The sequence below is a fragment of the Pogoniulus pusillus genome, chromosome Z (genome assembly GCF_015220805.1).
Source record: "Pogoniulus pusillus isolate bPogPus1 chromosome Z, bPogPus1.pri, whole genome shotgun sequence".
Lineage (NCBI taxonomy): Eukaryota > Metazoa > Chordata > Aves > Piciformes > Lybiidae > Pogoniulus > Pogoniulus pusillus.
Genome location: NC_087309.1, coordinates 69,993,967 through 70,013,199, shown reverse-complemented (window position 1 = coordinate 70,013,199; position 19,233 = coordinate 69,993,967). Strand labels below are relative to the sequence as shown.

At 44.2% G+C, this 19,233-nt stretch overlaps 1 protein-coding gene across 2 annotated transcripts in view; it reads right to left on the bottom strand.

Moving 5' to 3' along the window:
- Positions 1-7,367: 7,367 nt before the first annotated feature.
- The window catches only part of APBA1 (amyloid beta precursor protein binding family A member 1), a 140,019-nt gene continuing 128,153 nt past the window's right edge, over positions 7,368-19,233 (bottom strand). For both annotated transcript variants that reach the window (XM_064140115.1, XM_064140113.1), the window contains 4 exons: positions 18,862-19,074; positions 13,910-14,029; positions 13,122-13,262; positions 7,368-11,042 (listed from right to left, as the gene is read on the bottom strand). In XM_064140115.1, coding sequence (XP_063996185.1) covers positions 10,971-11,042; positions 13,122-13,262; positions 13,910-14,029; positions 18,862-19,074 — 546 coding nt within the window. In that variant the 3' untranslated portion in view covers positions 7,368-10,970. The remainder of the gene's footprint in view (positions 11,043-13,121; positions 13,263-13,909; positions 14,030-18,861; positions 19,075-19,233) is intronic.

Sequence of the window (19,233 nt, the reverse complement as noted above, 5' to 3'; positions counted from 1 at the left end):
TTGACTTCCAAATGCTATCACGTTTTTCATAATCAGTCTCTCATGATACAACCAATTTTTAACCTTAGCACAGGCTGCTACAGGATTATTCTAAGGATATATACTACAGGTCTACGTTTTATTTATTCAAAGGTCTTCAAGAATAAACCATGCTGATAATCTCTGAAGAAAAGCAGTGGTTTCAGGAACGATAGTTGTATAGGGTTAACACTCCTGGGGGAATGACCCTGAACCTGACCCTAGGGGTCTTGGCCCCTCCTCAGGGGTGGGCCACACTCCAGGTGATGGTTAGCCCACTCCCCCCACTTCCTGCGGTATAAAAGAGGAGCACTTCCTGCTCCTCACTCTCTTGCTCTTGCTCGTTTCTCCTCTACCTGCGTTCATGACCGCACACACACACTGATACTGCATACCAGCCACGAGGCAGAGACACCATCACACTACTCGGGTTGTATCCATCCCTGTTTTGTATTTTTTTGCTGTTTTCCCTTCCTTATCCTTTGTAAACTCCCCTACCTCCAATCCTTTTTTTCTAAGTTATTGTTAAACTTTTCCTTTTTAACTTCCAAATCGAGTGAGATTGATTTATTGGGGTGTCCCTACCTTTTATCTCTCTCCCTGTCTTTTGGGGAAAGGAGGGGGAGGAGGGGAGGGCACTCTATAAACTCTATAAATTCTATAAATTGTCATTGGGTCTACCAAATTTATAAGAGTCTCTGGGAACTTGCATTTGAACCCAAGACAATTTATTTGGCGTCTCAACGTGGGGCTAGGTAGAAAGAATTCTTTCAGAGAAGATTTGGAAGTTAAAAAAAAAAATGGATATTCTGAAAGTCTTAATCATTAACGCTTTTGCATGGCTGTTGTGGGGCTGGCTGTTAAAGTTTATAAGTTACCATGTCTTCTGGATTGTCATTGATATGCTCTGGGAATATTCTAAGCATTTGCCTGCCCGAGTCTATGCCTATTTCCTGAATTCTGTTAGTAATATCACTGTGTTTAGAAATGTTTCTGGAACATGGAATCAGTCTGAGTATATGCATTGGAGCACAGAAGCTCCAGATATTTTGGGCGAGAAATGGTACTGGATAGCTGTTATTTCACTGTGTGTAAATGTGGGTTTGGGAATTAATAAGATAGCGGTGAACTGGGACACGTGGAAGTATCGGGTGGGCGCCGCCATTAGGGTGCTTAGGGGGAGGGGTGGTCCTCACTGCCCCAGCTGCAGCTGCGGGGGATGGGCGACAGGGCAGACCGCCCCTAGCGCGGCTCCGCCCCGAACTCCGCCTCCGGTCCCGCCCAGGGCAGCCCCCCGGACCCTGCCCCCTCAGCCCAGCCCCATCCATCTTGCCCCCATCACCACGCGGCCAGCCAGATCAAACCCAAATCCTCCCGCAGATACCGATCCGGGGCAAGGGACCTCTTCGGGAACCAGCACCCCCCAGCAACAGCAACCAGCTGGAAATGGACCTGATAATGGAGTGATCCTTATCAGCTCCACGCCCAGAAAGGAAATCAGGCACATAAGGCAGGAGTATGCAAGGGCAAACGGACAGTCCCTTTTAGCCTGGCTTTTGAAATGCTGGGATGCAGGAGCAGAAACAGTGGACCTAGATCACAGGGAGGCAAAGCAACTGGGATCCTTGTCGAGGGATGGAGGTGTGGATAAGGAGCTGGGAAGGCTCGATGGTACCCACTCACTTTGGGCCAGGCTTCTGATAGCTGTGAGGTACAGGTACCCGACTAAGGATGACATGATTTTCCATCCCCTTAGATGGACAGATATGGAACAGGGGATCTCATACCTGAGGCAAATGGCGGTTCAAGAGATAATTTATGGAGCCGACCAGAGGCCCTCGGACCCTGATGATGTCCGCATGAAGCCAGCCCTCTTAAAGAAACTGACTCAGTGTGCCCCTTCCACATATGCCCCCACATTGGGAGCACTGCTGCTGGGCAGAGACCCCAACAACCTTCCCACAATCAGGGAGTTTGTGAATGACCTAAGACAGTTTGAAGACAGTTTGTCGAGGAAAACCTTAATTGCCACTGTAGAGACCCTCACCCAAGAAATGAACGAGCTAAAAGCCTCTTTCTCTGAAATGCAGAAGGCAGAGGATGACTGCTCTTCACCTTCAGAATGGGTGCAAGTCTCAGCTATAAGGAACACACGCCGCCGTGCTCCTCCTCCTCCTCCCCGCAGGAGACCAGCCCAGAGCAGACAGGGTACACACAGGGGGTCACTCTGGAGAACACTGTGTGACCATGGGGAAAACATGGATAGATGGCATGGCCAGCCCACCTCAGCTCTATGGGCCAGGGTAAGGGAACTGCAGGGGACAAACACAGGGAATAACTCCTCCAGAAGAGGGGCTGCCCCAGTGTCCCGCAGGCAGCCCTCTCGCTCAAGGGGTGGTGAAGCCAGTAACTCAGGTCCATGTGCCTCATGCAGTCACACTGCTCAGAATTAGAGGTGCCCTGTCTCCAGCCAGGCGGAGGCCAGGGATAACAGAGTATATTGGGACGTGTTTGTGAAATGGCCTGGCACTTCTGAAGCCGAGAAGTACAGAGCGTTGGTAGACACCGGTGCCCAATGCACTCTGATTCCCTCCAGCCACAGGGGGACAGAAACTGTTACCATTGCAGGAGTCACAGGGGGGTCTCAGGAGTTGACTGTGCTGCAGGCTGAGATAAGCCTCACCGGGAATGTGTGGGAGAAGCACTCCATAGTAACTGTCCCTGATGCACCTTGCATCCTGGGGATCGACTTTCTCCGGGAAGGGTACTTTAAAGATCCGAAGGGGAACAAGTGGGCTTTTGGCATAGCAGCTGTAGAGACTGCAGACAAAGAGCAGCTGTCTATCATGCCTGGCTTGTCAGATGACCCTTCCGTGGTTGGTACCCACAAGGTGGAAGATGTCAAGTTACCTATTGCTTCTCGTGTAGTTCATCGCACGCAATACCGCACCAACAGAGACTCCCTGCTACCCATACAGCAGCTGATTCGCCGCCTGGAGCAGCAGCTTGTCATCAGCAAGAGCCACTCACCCTTCAACAGCCCGATATGGCCAGTGCGAAAGGAGACGGGGGAGTGGAGACTCACGGTGGATTTCCGAGGCCTGAACGAAGTGACTCCTCCAATCAGCGCAGCCGTGCCTGATATGTTGGAGCTGCAGTATGAACTGGAAACAAAGGAGGCCAAATGGTATGCCACAATTGACATTGCTAATGCTTTCTTCTCCATCCCCATTGCAGAAGAATGTAGGCCGCAGTTTGCCTTCACCTGGAGAGGAGTCCAGTACCACTGGAACAGACTGCCTCAAGGGTGGAAGCACAGCCCTACAATCTGCCACAGCATCATCCAGACTGCACTGGAGAAGGGTGGAGCTCCGGAACATCTGCAGTACATCGATGACATCATTGTATGGGGTGAGACAGCAGAGGAGGTCTTCCAGAAGGGTGAGAAGATCATTAATATCCTGTTGGATGCTGGTTTTGCCATTAAGAGAAGCAAAGTGAAAGGGCCTGCCAGAGAGATCCAGTTCCTGGGAGTTCGATGGCAGGATGGCCGACGCCACATCCCTATGGATGTGGTGAATAAAGTGGCCACTGTGGTGGAACCCACTAACCGGAAGGAGACACAATCCTTCCTGGGGTTTGTGGGCTTTTGGAAGATGCACATTCCCGGGTACAGTCAAATTGTGAAACCCCTCTTTGACGTTACAAGAAAGAGGAATAACTTTGGGTGGGGACCTGAGCAGCAGGTGGCATTTGACCAGATCAAACGAGAGGTGGTCCATGCCATGGCCTTGGGACCAGTTCGAACCGGCCCAGAGATTAAGAACATTCTCTATACAGCAGCCGGTGAGAATGGTCCTAGCTGGAGCCTATGGCAGAAAGCTCCTGATGAGACAAGAGGCCGCCCACTCGGGTTCTGGAGCAAGGCATACAAAGGCTCAGAGACCAAGTATACCCCCACAGAGAAAGAAATCCTAGCTGCCTATGAGGGAGTCAGAGCTGCCTCTGAGGTGATTGGGACGGAGTCACCACTCCTTTTAGCTCCAAGGCTTCCAGTCCTGACTTGGATGTTTAAAGGGAAGGGTTCGACTCCGCACCATGCCACAGATGCCACTTGGAGTAAGTGGATGGCTCTGATAACTCAGAGGGCTAGGATGGGGACTCTCGAACGTCCAGGCATTGTAGAGGTCATCACCAACTGGCCAGAGGGCACTGACTTTGGAAAGCCAGCAGAAGAGAAGGCAGTGACCCGTGCCGAGGAAGCCCCCCCATACAGTGACCTTCCTGAGGAGGAAAAGGCATATGCTCTGTTCACAGATGGATCCTGCCGCCTGGTAGGCAGCAAGCGAAGATGGAAGGCTGCCGTCTGGAACCCCACACGCAGGGTTGCAGAGGCAAGAGATGGAGAAGGCGAATCCAGCCAGTATGCTGAGGTGAAAGCCATCCAGCTGGCCCTGGACATTGCAGAACGAGAGCAGTGGCCAATGCTGTACATCTACACTGACTCATGGATGGTAGCAAATGCCTTATGGGGGTGGCTGAAGGAGTGGAAGAGAAATGATTGGCAGAGAAAAGGGAAGCCTATTTGGGCTGCTGATCTCTGGCAAGACATTTCTGCACGCCTGGACAACCGACCAGTTAAAATCCGACACATCAGTGCTCACATCCCAAAGAGCAGAGCCACTGAAGAGCAGCAGCATAACCACCAAGCTGACCAGGCTGCCCACATCTGCCAGATTGACCTGGACTGGAAGCACAAAGGTGAACTGTTCTTAGCTCGGTGGGCACATGACTCTTCTGGTCACCAAGGAAGAGATGCCACATACCAATGGGCCCGAGACAGGTCCATGGACATATCCATGGAGGCCATAACTCAGGTTATCCATGAATGTGACATCTGTGCCACCATAAAGCAAGCTAAGCGCATGAAGCCTTTGTGGTACGGGGGAAGGTGGTCAAAGTACAGGTATGGGGAGGCCTGGCAGATTGATTACATCACTCTGCCTCGGTCTCGTAGTGGCAAGCAGTATGTGTTAACCATGGTGGAGGGAAGCACGGGGTGGCTGGAAACCTACCCAGTACCTCATGCTACTGCCCGTAACACCATTCTGGGCCTGCAGAGCCACATCCTGTGGAGACACGGTACCCCAGAGAGAATAGAGTCAGACAATGGGACCCATTTCAAGAACCACCTTGTAAGCAACTGGGCAAAAGAGCATGGGATAGAATGGGTTTATCACATCCCATACTACCCACAGGCTGCAGGAAAGATTGAGCGACACAATGGCCTGCTGAAAACCACCCTGAAGGCTATGGGAGGTGGAACTCTCAGAAACTGGGAGAAGCACCTTGCAGAAGCCACTTGGCTGGTGAACAGCAGGGGATCAGTTAACAGAGCTGGTCCTGCTCAGTCTGCCCTACTGCCCACAGTTGAGGGAGATGGAGTTCCTGTGGTCTGTGAAAGGAATCTACTGGGAAAGACTGTGTGGGTTGCTCCTGCCTCTGGTGGGGGAAAACCCATCAAAGGGGTGGTATCTGCAGAGGGTCCTGGTCATACCTACTGGGTGATGATGGAAACTGGTGTTATCGAGTGTGTCCCTCAGAGAAACCTCTCTTTAGCTGAAAAGGTTTTGAAATCTCAGAGTTGATTCCATGTGTTCCAGATACTTTCAGGTTATCTTGTATTATAGTTGTATAATAGTTGTATCATAGTTGTGCAATACTTGTACCATAGTTGTGCAATACTTGTATCATAGTTCATAAGGGGTTACAAGTTGTTTTTGTAGTTATACCCTCACCACTACACGGCGTCCAACAGAACCTACATCACACCAGCAGCTATCCAGAGTCCTACAGCATCGCATCACACCACGGCGTCCAACCAGAACCCTGCATCTGAGAGATTCGTCACTGATGCCCTGCAGTGAGAGACTGTTCCTGATTTCCCTCCAGAGGATGTCTACAGCCATCTCATCCACACCTGTTCCCCTGATGCCAGACATGAAGAGACTGTTCCTGATGTTTTTTTTTCTTCACAGAGGGAAAAGACTTTCCTGAGTTCCAACAAGAACTGTTCCTGTTTCACTGACTTTTCTTCCGTTCCTGCCCTGCTCACATCTCAGCAACCTGCACCGGACCAGAGGAACACATCGCCTTGGGATACAGCCGGGGACCAAGAAGGACTTCACGAACTCTTAACCCATGGACAGTTTTCCCATCTTTGGAGAAGAAGACTGTTCTTAGGAAGGTGGAAGTGGTCTAACCAAGGGGTGGAATGTATAGGGTTAACACTCCTGGGGGAGTGACCCTGAACCTGACCCTAGGGGTCTTGGCCCCTCCTCAGGGGTGGGCCACACTCCAGGTGATGGTTAGCCCACTCCCCCCACTTCCTGCGGTATAAAAGAGGAGCACTTCCTGCTCCTCACTCTCTTGCTCTTGCTCGTTTCTCCTCTACCTGCGTTCATGACCGCACACACACACTGATACTGCATACCAGCCACGAGGCAGAGACACCATCACACTACTCGGGTTGTATCCATCCCTGTTTTGTATTTTTTTGCTGTTTTCCCTTCCTTATCCTTTGTAAACTCCCCTACCTCCAATCCTTTTTTTCTAAGTTATTGTTAAACTTTTCCTTTTTAACTTCCAAATCGAGTGAGATTGATTTATTGGGGTGTCCCTACCTTTTATCTCTCTCCCTGTCTTTTGGGGAAAGGAGGGGGAGGAGGGGAGGGCACTCTATAAACTCTATAAATTCTATAAATTGTCATTGGGTCTACCAAATTTATAAGAGTCTCTGGGAACTTGCATTTGAACCCAAGACAATAGTTCAGTGCTAAGAATTTTTAGCAAGGCCTTATTTATGAAAAAAAAGGTAATTCAGACAATGAAATAATATCTCTGTCACGTAAAAGGGATCTCGAAATAAACATGTTTTTGGAAGACACAAACATGGTGACATTTCACATGGTAAAGTAGGATGCAACTGCCTTTAGGATTAGCTTCCTTTAGGAGCACTAGTGTCATTTATTACCTGGAAACAGCATAGGTTCAGACCTACAGAAACACATACATTGGAATGGGCTGCCCAGGGAGGTGGTGGAGGCACTGTCCCTGGAGGTGTTCAAGAAAAGCCTGGATGAGGCACTTAGTGCCATGGTCTAGTTGACTGTCTAGGACTGGGGGACAGGTTGGACTGGCTGATCTTGGAGGTCTCTTCCAACCTGGTTGATTCTATGATTCTATGATTACTCCAGGCCAAGTGGAAAAAAAGAGAAATTGAGACATCTTCCAAACATTCATGCATTCTGTATTTGCAAGCAGGAGGAAATTCTCAGCCTTGTCTGAGGTACTTTTACTTTGTATTTTTATTGTTGCAAATCTTACAGACATCAGCGCTCTGTTAAATAAGGAAATGTTGCACAGTAAATACATCACCACAAAACAGCTGGCCAGGCCCACACCTCCTGACCCGCTGGAAACAAAAAGCCCACTCCCCTCCCCACTATCCGCCCTCCTAAATCAAACCACTGCAGCTTCATTACAGAGGTCAGAGACCTGTGGCAAAAAACATCAGAGGAATTACATTCAGTAGATGTGCAGTATCAACATTCCAGGCTCACATATATTTATATATATATATTTATATTTATATAGAGAGATCATTAAATGTTTACAAAGGACAATATTGTTACAAATACAATACTATACTTTTCCCAACGCTTTACAATAATTTCTATTGACCCTCTTTACAGAACAATAGTACAACTTCGTAGTCTAGGTGCTACGCTAAATATGTACAAGAGATCTCAACCACGTCGCTGTCTTCAGAGATACTCTTCACTCGGAAAGCAAGCAAACCTGCAAATCCTAACTGAGTCTCAAATTCAAACAAGGTTCAAAACAAACATGTGAAACTTGCCAATTGAAAAAAAAAAACCAAGTGCAAACCTATAAGGGATATTTCATCCTTAATGTAAACACTGAAGAGTTAATTAGACTGTGTGAAGGAGCAAGGATGAAAAAAGAATTCAGGTCTGTCACTGAAGGAGGAATGTAAACCAGAAGTTTGTCCCTTGGAAGCTGTTAAAAATTCACAAAGAGAAGGTAACAAACTGCTGAAACAGTCTAGAGAACTGCCAACCTTTCCCTTTCGACCTCTTTTTTCCTCAAAACTCTTTCCCTTTGCAAATTAAAACGGGATTGTTTACAAGATTGCCAGGAGCGTGCACACACGCTATGGACCTCACAGTTTAGGAATCTTACTCACGCTTCAGCTGGAAAAACTGAGAGGTTTGGTTGTTTGGGTTTTTTTGTGTGTTTTTTGCGGGTTTTGTTTGTTTGTTTGTTTTTTGTTTTGCTAGACTGATCCTGCCAGTATACACTTGCTTAATGCTGAGCATCTATTTACCACAAACTATTCAAGCACTCAAGTGCCTGGCTGCAAGATTTTCAAAGAAACAGTTGTTTCAGCTCTATATATGTTTGTATAATCAGGTCTTCTTCACATCTCAGTTAAGTGAGTTAAAGAACTCACAATATGAGTAGGACAGGACCACACAAACAACTGAAGTTGAGGGTGTAAACAGAGCAGGAACCAGAAGCATGGTTATCAGTGTCTTCAAGAGGTCACAAAGTTTCCTCAGGCAACGTATGGAAAGGCTGCACTGTATGTAATCTAAATTGTACATGGTTATATACCATATTTACATATACAGATATATATATATATATATATATGGAAAGCTATGGGGGAAAAAAAGTTCAAATTATAAGCCAAATGTCTACAGTTAAACAATATGCTCACAAGTCATTCACTATCTAGTTGCATCAGTCAGGCAGCAGAGGTAAGTACTAACCTGGAATACTAACACTGCGCTCTCATGCAATCTGCTATTCTGGAGTTTTGGATTAAATTATAGAACAAGAACTGCAGTAAAATCAATTCATCGTACAGGAATCTCAACACTAAAACATATTCACTTACTACAATAGTTTACGCACCACTTCATTGTCTCCCTTAAATATTTACTGCCCAACAAAATACAAAGTTTATTCTCTATCCATGATTTCTGAAAGACTAACCTGGACCTCTGGCAAGAACCCTCAATGGCTCTCAGTTGTGTTTGCACTGAGTGTGTGCACACACACACACATCCACATCCACATCCACCAAACTCTGTAACAACACATCGCCACTGGACTGCAAACAATGCTTATGTTGCAGAGTCCATCTCGCAACAATTGAACAACAAGTGACCGTGACCACCAGCACATGTGCCAGGTGGAAGTGGTGTGTGGCTGTCTATGACCTGCTCTTGTTTTCATCTCACTGAGCCTTTCGATCATGGTAAGACACAGCACAAACTCTTTCTGTTAAAGAAATAAAAGTATTACCCTAGACTAAATGCGTGGTTCAATTTCAGCATAAAAACTCAGTATACAGTACTGGTAAAAAGTAACCACAGAGAATGGAGAATTTTCCTCTCACTAGGATGAAAAGCCATCTGTTTTTATTGATTTTTTTTTCTTGTTGTTGTTTTTTGTTCTGTTGTTTTTATTTTCCCTCTCTTAAAAAACCCCAAACAACCCAACCCCTTTATCCCCTTTTATGTCTTTAGCATGCAAGTTAGAAGCCCATCAAATCCTAGATTTCATACATCTCTACAGTTTATCATCTTCATATAAGTGCATATAGTACAAGCATATCCCCTTTAAATGCCATATTATATGGCAAAAAATCACAAGTTAAATTATATAACAAAATAAATAAGTTTATTCTCACCTCATCGCTTCCACTGTTAACTATATCATGAACTAAAGAGAACGTCAATAAAATTAGACAGGTCTTTGGACAAAAATATATGTTAAAACTGGCTCAGAGAACAAAATTACTTGGAATAGTCTGCAGATCTCATATTCAAACTTCATAAATAGCAAGCACAGTTTTAAAAATGTCTATATACACTGGCACACACAGCTGTGCACACCAAATTCGTAATTAAGAGCCTAGAAAAAGTGTAGCTATTCAGCAAATCCCCTCACTACTTCTTGTGTAGCTATTTAAAGTTCCTCCCCCTCCATCCTTAACCTCTAAAATAAGCAAGGGACTACAAAAGACATGTTGCATTTAAAAACAAAGTAGAAGAAAAATAAAAGAGTTAGAAACCTGGAGACAGGGAGGGGGAGACAGCTGTAGAAAATATCTCCCAAATTACTTAGTGCAAGTAATGCAAGTGTAACATGTTTCAGCAACTCACAGAACACCTCCTGGTGTCCTACTGTCATGAAGAACTGATTACAGAGGGGAATTAAAAGGTGTGTATTGGACAGTACATTTTACAACAGCAGCATTTACTGAGTCTTCATAAGAAGGTAGTTCTTCCTGAGGGCAAAACTATCCTTTTGGTATTCTACTTTCCCTACAGACACAAACCTTTAATACTGTGCTCAGTGTCTGTGAGAAAATAGTGTGAGAAAAGCAGTCACGTGCAGGATTTCCAACACTTGGACCTCTACACTACTATCTGTTTTGTGAAGACATCTTTCATTCAGGAACACTTAATTTACTCAGTTTGTCAAATTTCAGCCACAAAAGTAAAACTGATTTTGTAGCATGAAGCAGGCAACCTTCTTCATGAGCCCTGCTGTAAATAATGCTGCTGCTGTTTTCCTGCTTTCCATGTGGAACTGCATGAAGTTTCACTTCCAAAAACATGCAACCAATCTAGTCCCATAGATATATTTTACCCCTTCCTAAAACCACCAGGAAATGGTGGAGAGAAGAGGAAAAATGGAGGGAGAAAAGAGAGTGTTCGGTGTTTGTGCCCATGAGGGGTAGAGGGAGAGAGAGTAACAAATGTCTCTGCAGACACAGAAATGCAGCACTAGAGAGACAAGCACTAATGAGGAAAAACATCCTCCATGCACATTGTGACGGTGAGGCGTTGGCTTTAGATGTAAACTGGTTGCTCTTGCGCAGTCAACAGTCTGTACATGGCAGCCGGCATAGTCTTCATATGAATCTAGAGGAAATACAGCAAGTTAAACAATGCTCCTGACATGCATGATATGAAGGAACCAGCTAAGGGAAGGTAGCACAAAAGGGAAAGGTCAAGCCTCAGACTTTTTATAGGCTTGCTATATTATTGCAAGTGGTGATTTTACATTTAGTATCAACGAACCATCTAAAGCTGTGGACACCTCAAATTTTCAGATTAGAGTTCTTCTAAACCACAGGAGAACTACAGGTAAACAATAAAAGAAACAGTGTTCTGGCTTGCTCTTACTTGCACTTTGTAGCTTTGAATAGCAACAGGCTAAGAGAGGTAGAATCACAAGATTATGGAACAGTTTGAGTCGGAAGGGACCTTCTAAGATCATCTAGTTCAAACCTGCCCACCATGGAGACATCTTTCATTACATAACATTGCTCAAAGCCCTGTCCAACCTGATTTTGAACACTTCCAGGGATAGGGCATCCACAACTTCTTCAGGCAAAACTGTTCCAGTGGTTTCTCACCACTCTCATCATAAAAAATGTCTTCCTTACATCTGATCTGAATCTACCCTCTTGCAGCTGCCCCTTCTCCTGTCACTACAAACCCTGATAAAAAGTCTCTATCTTTCTTATCTTTCTTAGAAGCACCTTTCCTATAAGGCTTCAATAAGGCCTCCCTGGAGCCTTTTCTCTTTCAGGCTGAGCAACCCCAACTCTCAGCTTTTATTCATAGGAAAGTTGTTTCAGTCCTTTCATCATTTTCTTGGCCCTCCTCTGGATCCACTCCAACAGCTCCATGTCCTTCTTCTGGTGAGGACCCCAGAGCTGGAGGCAATACTTCAGATAGTGTCTCCTGAGAGTGGCATAGAAGGAGAGAATCATCTCCCTCAACCTGCTGCCATGCTCCTTTTGGGAACTGTATATAAAGAATTAAGGTGTTTGTGACCATGAGATTCTTATGCTATCTCTGGGAGTGGAGATCCACTGAGCTGGGATGCAGAACGTCTGAGGGAAGCAGCCTTGTGAAGATAAGATGGTTGTGTTTTGGCTAAAGCTGCTGAAGCAAGTAGTTCTAACACAGACTTTGGAGGTCATAGTGTCCAAGTGAAGACCTTTGCCTCAGTATCTGCAAAATTAACATTAAAGTATACCTTCCTGAATATGATACTGCTTAGGGAAGCACATGCTAAACATATATGATTATGTTACTCTCCACCCAAATCATGCCTAGAGATCACTCTGAGCAGAGAGCTAAGGTATAAAATCCCAAGGCAGGAGTACTTTTTCAGAAGGAAAAGATAGCAGGCCTAGCAGAAACAGCCAATGGCTTGTACAGGTACTCAGGTACTCTTCCACCCAAGACAGAGGCATCTTGGTAAGAACTGCACCTTCACCACAGGGTGAAGAATACCTGGGATAGTTTTTGCTAGCATTACCATTAGTGAGTACATTTATGAGTGACAATTCTGAACGTTGTGTATCTGTGACCTTACCAAATTGTTATTTGTGCAACTTTACAAAACTGTCTCAGTGAAAGTTCTTACCAGGGCAAACACTGAGTTTGGGAAGCTGTTTCAGGGAAAATCTTTGATGGGGCTCTGCAACAGGCAAATGTCAAACCCTTGCACTTAATGTGACATTTCTTTTGATGCAGCCCACAATATGTCTGGCTTTTTGGACTTCAGGTGCTCATTGTGAGCTCGTGTACAACTTTCATCCACCAGTACCCTGATGTCCTTCTTTGCACGGTTGCTCTCAATCCTTTCTTTCTTCAGTCTGTTCTGATACTGAACATTGCTCAGACCTAGGTGCAGCACCTTTCACTTGGCCCGCTTGAATTTCATGAGGGTCATACAGGCCTGCTTGTCAAGCCTGTCAAGGTCCCTCTAAAGGCATCCCTTTCACTGAGCTTACCAACCACATCATTCAGCTTGGTGTCACTTGCAAACCTGCTGAAGGTACACTCAATCCCACTGTCTGTGTCACCAATGAAGACATTAAAATGTATTGGTTCCTTGAGAGACATCAATTGTTAGTTTGCACTGGCTGCTACACAACAGTGAAGAGCTATGTCACAATGCTTAAATACACTGTGTGCTCTTACCTCACCAACAGCATTTGAGAGAATGTGAACAATTTTCTCATGGGGTGTTGCTACAACACTCTGTCCATTAATTTCTATGATCCGATGGCCGACACGCACGCCTCCTCTCTCTGCTATACCTCCTCTCATAAGGCTACAGATCTGCAAGGGAAAGGACAAATTTATCAGGGTCTGGATAAGGAACAGAGGCTTTAGATAACCCGGGTTTGCCTTTGAACTGTATATCAGTAGTTTAACACAGAGGCTTGCAGCTAGTTCTAAAATGTCACTCATCAAAGTAAAATTTGCTAGTGACCACCACCATCTGTTATCTCCCAAGAGCAGAACAAACTGTTAGAGAAGCCTGTGCTGTGCCTCACGTGTGCTGTGGTTTGGAAAGTTTAGAGCATGTGAAAGACCAGAGTTTAATAACAATCTGGAATCAGACGCATTACAACAAAAGAAACTCAAGGACAGTTTTTTTTCTCTTGAGATCATGCAGTAGCTGGGTTAGAGACACAAATGATAAAGACTGAAAGCAGTCTCAGCTCCACATTTTCATTTCTCTGACCTAAAAATGCTTTTCTGTTCCTCTGTCCGATTGTGAAGCTCTGAAGTATTATCAAAGATTAAAAAAGGGCTCTGATTAACTCAGCTTCTGTATCTTAGACTTAACACATGGGCAAAGTCCTGCTTGCTGTAAGGGAGAAAACAGCAGCTTTCCTCTTCCAACACTAAAACTTAACAACAAATGGGTAAGAAGTTTCATGTATATGAAAGCTAAACCAGAGAGTGTGGAAGCTACTTACAATCCCATTCTGCACACTGAAACCCAACTGGTATCTGAGGTCTGGTCTCCTGATCAAGACTGTGGTCACTGGAGGACACCTAACTATGTTCAGCTTAACACGGGCCTGGTTTTTCAAACCCTGTGAAAAGAAATTGAAGAAATTGTGGTAAAATACACAGGCAAAGACAGAGTAAAACATTTAATATAAGCACTGTGGTAGTGGGAGGGAGGGACAAAAAGTGTGAAAATATTGTGAAAATATTGAAATGGGCACACCCTGATCTTTGTATGCATTTTGATGGAATATGACCACTGAATGTCAAACATAAGCACCAGAAGATTCAGCGAACTGAGTGATAAAACACATTTTTTTTTCTTATCAAGAAGCTAACACAGTTCCCTGAAGAAAACTACCTTCCTATTGGTAATTTCTACACTTGGTAGCACAAATCATGTATAAAAATAATATTAAAGAGATCTATGCAGCTCTCGAAAAAAGTCAGTGACTATGGATGGGAAATCAAGTTTTAAACAAGGAGCTAAGATAGTTAGAAATAAATGGCTTCACTTATAGGCCATATTAAATTCTGCCAAGTAAAAGGCATGTCCTGCTCATATGACACTTGTACAGTGTTCCTAATTTCCCTTCCAAGTGAATTATATCACATTCACCATTAACTCCTTGCCACCAGAAGAAAATTGAAGGAGAAAATAATTATTTTTACTGTCAGGATGACAAAACACTAGAACAGATTACTCAAGAGATGTTGTGGAGTATCCAGAGATGTTTGGAGTTACTTAAGCCTTACTAGGCACAGCCTGAAGCAACCAGCTCAACTTTGAAGTGTTCTAGATTAGCTTTAGCAGTGACTGCCAGCCTCAGACACTGTGTGACTGTACAGCATCATGAAAACTCGAAGGCAAAACTGTAATCTGACTCTTTGTACAACTTCAGGTACTCAGAGCTCTTGGAGATTGTGAAGATATTTTCCTGAAATGCTTCATTCATCCACAATTAGTCATAAATAAATACATATGTAAAATTCACATTACAAAGAAAAAAAAAAAGCAGCTTTATAAAGAATACAGAAACTTCCACCTCACTTAATACAACCCCTACCAACTACAGTATCTAGTTCTGAATTTCTTTTCTATGTACAACTGAAATCTGGTTTGGTACATAGCCAAGGTAATACATTGAAGTCTCTACTTCCAGTTTACTACTGCCAATTCAGTTGAGCTCAACTCCACATTCAGCAGTGACCAACAGAGTGCTTTGGAGATGATTAAAGAGGCTGGAGCATGTGCCCCATGAGGAGAAGCTGAGTGACCTGGGGCTTTTTGGTCTGGTGAAGAGATAAGTCAAAGGGAATCTAATCAGTGTTTAAAATATATGAGGGCTGGGTGTCACATGAGAGGGGAGGGAGAGGCTCTTCTCTATCACCCCTGTGATACGACAAGGGGCAATGGGTATAAACTACAGGAAGTTCCACCTCAACATGAGGAGGCACTTCTTTACTCTAAGGCTCACAGAGCAGTGGAACAGGCTCTCCAGAGAGGTTGTGGAGTCTCCTTCTCTGGAGACTTTCAAGACCTGCCTGGATGCATTCCTGTGTGACCTGCACTAGATTAAGGTCCTGCTTTGGCAAGGTAGTTGGACTCAACGATTTCTGGAGGCCATTTCCAACCCCTAACATCCTGTGATCCTGTGAACTAGACTGGCAACCTGTCAGGATAAACTGCTTTAGTTTGTTTTCTTGTCAGTGCCTTAAACTGCAACCATCACGTTGGAAACAGCTGCCCTCACCTGCACACAGTGATGACCTCAGCTTGGCTCATTATTGACAGTGGCTCCAAAGAAATGGACATAAAATGACAAAGCAGAAAGATCTGAATTCCATCCCTTCCGTGGCTCTGGATTATCCCATAGCACACCAAACATGCTCAAGGGCCATTCACCTTTTACAAGCAAGTGCTCACAACAACGCACATTGTCGAATCAACCTGTACTAAGCTGCGGTTATTATGTTTACTTAAAAAGTCTAAGGGGCTCTTTTCTCAGCCTGCCCCTAGGAAGGCAGGAGTCTTGGAGTGTAACAGAGATGCTGAGTTATAAGAAAAGTTCAGATGTCTAACTTCAGTTATTTGAGTTCATTCAGGTTACATGCCATCAATGGAGTTGATAGCATTGTGCTTTTACTTCCCTGATGAATGTGCAGGTTATTTGTATTGGGTTGCTGTTGAGGGTTTTGTGGTTTGGTTTTGGGCTTGGTTGTTGTTGTTTGTTTGTTTTTTAAATTTTACAGAAAGTGCATACATTTCTAAAGTGAGTAATTTCCAGTACTATGGTAATATATGCTGATCAGAAACAAACCAGCTGCATCATTTGACCAACTTGTTTGCTCATCTAGTCCGTAAGTTTGGTTCTGATAGCAGCCAGCACCAGATGGTTCTGGAAAAAGATACAAGCAGCAAATACAATTAGGGAATAACCTCCAAGTGTGTCAGTTTGCAATTGCTTTATGGTCAATTAGTAGTAGAGATTACATTCATAATACTGAAACTATCTCGTTTGAAGTGTTGGCAAAATATTTTTCTTATCTACAAAATACTCTTTTCATAGGAGTCCTTACAGAGTGCTAAAGAAATTCTCACGTATCTCTGCTACATTTAGACGTGCTTAGATTATTCAGTGGTATATTCACCTGTTACCAAAAGCGCTATATGAACAGCTCCAGAGGTGTTGTTATGAAAAGCTACAGGCATACAGCCTGTCTCCTCTTTATGGCAACTCCAGAAAGTGTCAGACAGAAAAACAAAGGTCTGCAGATGCCGGAAAGGCAAAGCTGGTGCTTTCTGTTTTGAGAGGAGCAGAATGAAACTCCTGATCAGGCTCTGAATCAGAGAATCAAAGAATCAACCAGGTTGGAAGAGACCTCCAAGGTTATCCAGGCCAACCTAGCACCCAGCCCTAGCCAGTCAACTAGACCATGCCACTAAGTGCCTCATCCAATCCTTTCCTGAACACCTTCAGGGATGGCAATTCCACCACCTCCCTGGGCAGCCCATTCCAATGGCAAATCACTCTCTGTGTGAAGAGCTTCCTCCTAACATCCAGCCTATACCTGCCCTGGAACAACTTCAGACTGTGTTCCCTTGTTCTGTTGCTGGTTGTCTGGAACAAAAGACCAACATCACCTGGCTACAATATCCCTTCAGGTAGCTGTAGAGAGGAATGAGGTCCCCCCTGAGCCTCCTCTTCTCCAAGCTAAACAATCCCAGCTCCCTCAGCCTCTCCTCATAGGGTTTGTGTTCCAGGCCTCTCTCCAGCTTCGTTGTCTTTCTCTGGAAGTGTAATTTGTCACAGTTTTAGAAATAAAACAGATGTGGGAAACAAATATGGCTAACCTAGCCTAAGCTTGTGGAGTTTTCTTCCACTGAAGCTAACACAAAGGTATTTAATATGATTTTTTCCTTCCTTCACAATTTTAAGACTGTTTTTGCCATGGTTTTATTATGCTACACTTTCAGGCTATCATTCCTACTCTCTGAATCTAAAATGGCTAACTCATTGACTTCTGTTTCCATCATTCCTCAGCACTCAGCATCAACATTTTTGGAAACCAGAATGGGAAGTCTTTACAGAAAATGTCTTCATTAAAGTATTAAAAAAAATAACCAATGGACATAAAAAAAACCCCAAACCCTACTTTGTAAATTAAAATAAACTTTGCAATTTGAAACAGTTAAAAAAAATGCCAAAAAAGGCTTAGCTAATCCGACTTGTTACCAGCAAGTTGCTTAAATAGTTAAGTAAGTATCTTTAACAGGCATATTCTTAGAAATCCAAGAAAGGTTTCTGCATAGTACACATCAGCACCACACTTGCACACATCTACATGCTATGATTTGCCGAAACTCTGCAGGTCTATTCTGATAAAGTCCACACAGCTTCATCTCAGACATTACTTACTGAATGTATCTTTCCAGCTCTGGCACCTAAATGCCTGCTCTCTTGTACACTATAGCTACCCCAGACACTCTTCAGACGCAGCTGGCACGTATGGTTTTTGCAGACATATGCTTTTTTGATAATTACAAAAAATCTCTTCCAGTTAAAATATGCCATTAAGCCAAATCACAGAACCACAGAACATTAGAGGTTGGAAAGGACCTCCAGAGATCATTAAGTCCAAACCCCCTTGCCACAGCAGGATCACCTAAGGAATCACACAGGAATGCACCCTGGCAGATTTTGAAAGTCTCCAGAGAAGGAGACTACACAACCTCTTTGGGCAGCCTGTTCCAGTGCTCTGCCACCTTCACTGTAAAAACGATCCTCCTCATGTAAAAGCAAAACCTCCTAAGTCCAAGTTTGTACCCATCGCTCCTTGTCTTATTGCTGTGCACCATCAAAAAGAGATTGGCACTATCCACTTGACACTCATTCCTCAGATATTGCTAAGATCTCCTCTTAGTCTTCTCCAGAATGAAGAGAAGCTTTGAGTAACTCAGGGAAGGTTTTGGCAGAGGACAAGGATATCCCTCATTCAAAGTCTGAGTGGTTTAAAATTAGCTGTAAACAACAACAAAAAGTTTCAGCCCTATTTCAAACAGAGAGTAGGAGGCATATACAGAGCTAATATGACCTAGAACAGTACTAAGCACCTGTACCCTCATTTGTCACCAAAAATAAATTAAGTGTATCTGTTAATATCTTCCTTTTGAACAAAGTATTCTGTTGTGGAGGGAAATTCTGCACATAGTCCTTTTCCATAAAAGTAAATGGCAAAGCTGTCTTTGTGTGCATCAGAAAATTAAGTGTGGCATAATTCCTACTGCAGGTTAAAGATCATGAAAGGGAAAGTGCTGCATGTACATTTCGTAGGAATTTACTTAGGAGTTCCATACTTTCTGCTTTCCCATTACCTAACCATTTAAAAATGTGTAACTTCAGGAAATGCTCCATACCTTTATAATGCTCTGACATGTTGAGAGTGGCAAACCAACCAGACTGGTCCCATTGATTGACATGATCTGGTCCCCTATGTTCAGCTTCCCAGACTTCTCTGCTGGTCCCCCATGCATCATGTTTGCTATGATAACCGTAGGCAGAATGGATCCCCAGCCAGATTCCACAATCACCACACCTAGGATTTCTCCCTTTTGTTTTTCAATGTAAACCTGTGTCATAGGAAAAAGTGTTTCAAACAAAGATTCTTCAGACCTATGGAAATGACTGAAAAGCCCCCTCTCCAGCTCCAAACATTCGTATAACCAATAAACATAAATCCCTCCTTATTTACAACATGCTTTCCTGATTCAAAGGCAAAAGAAAATAGG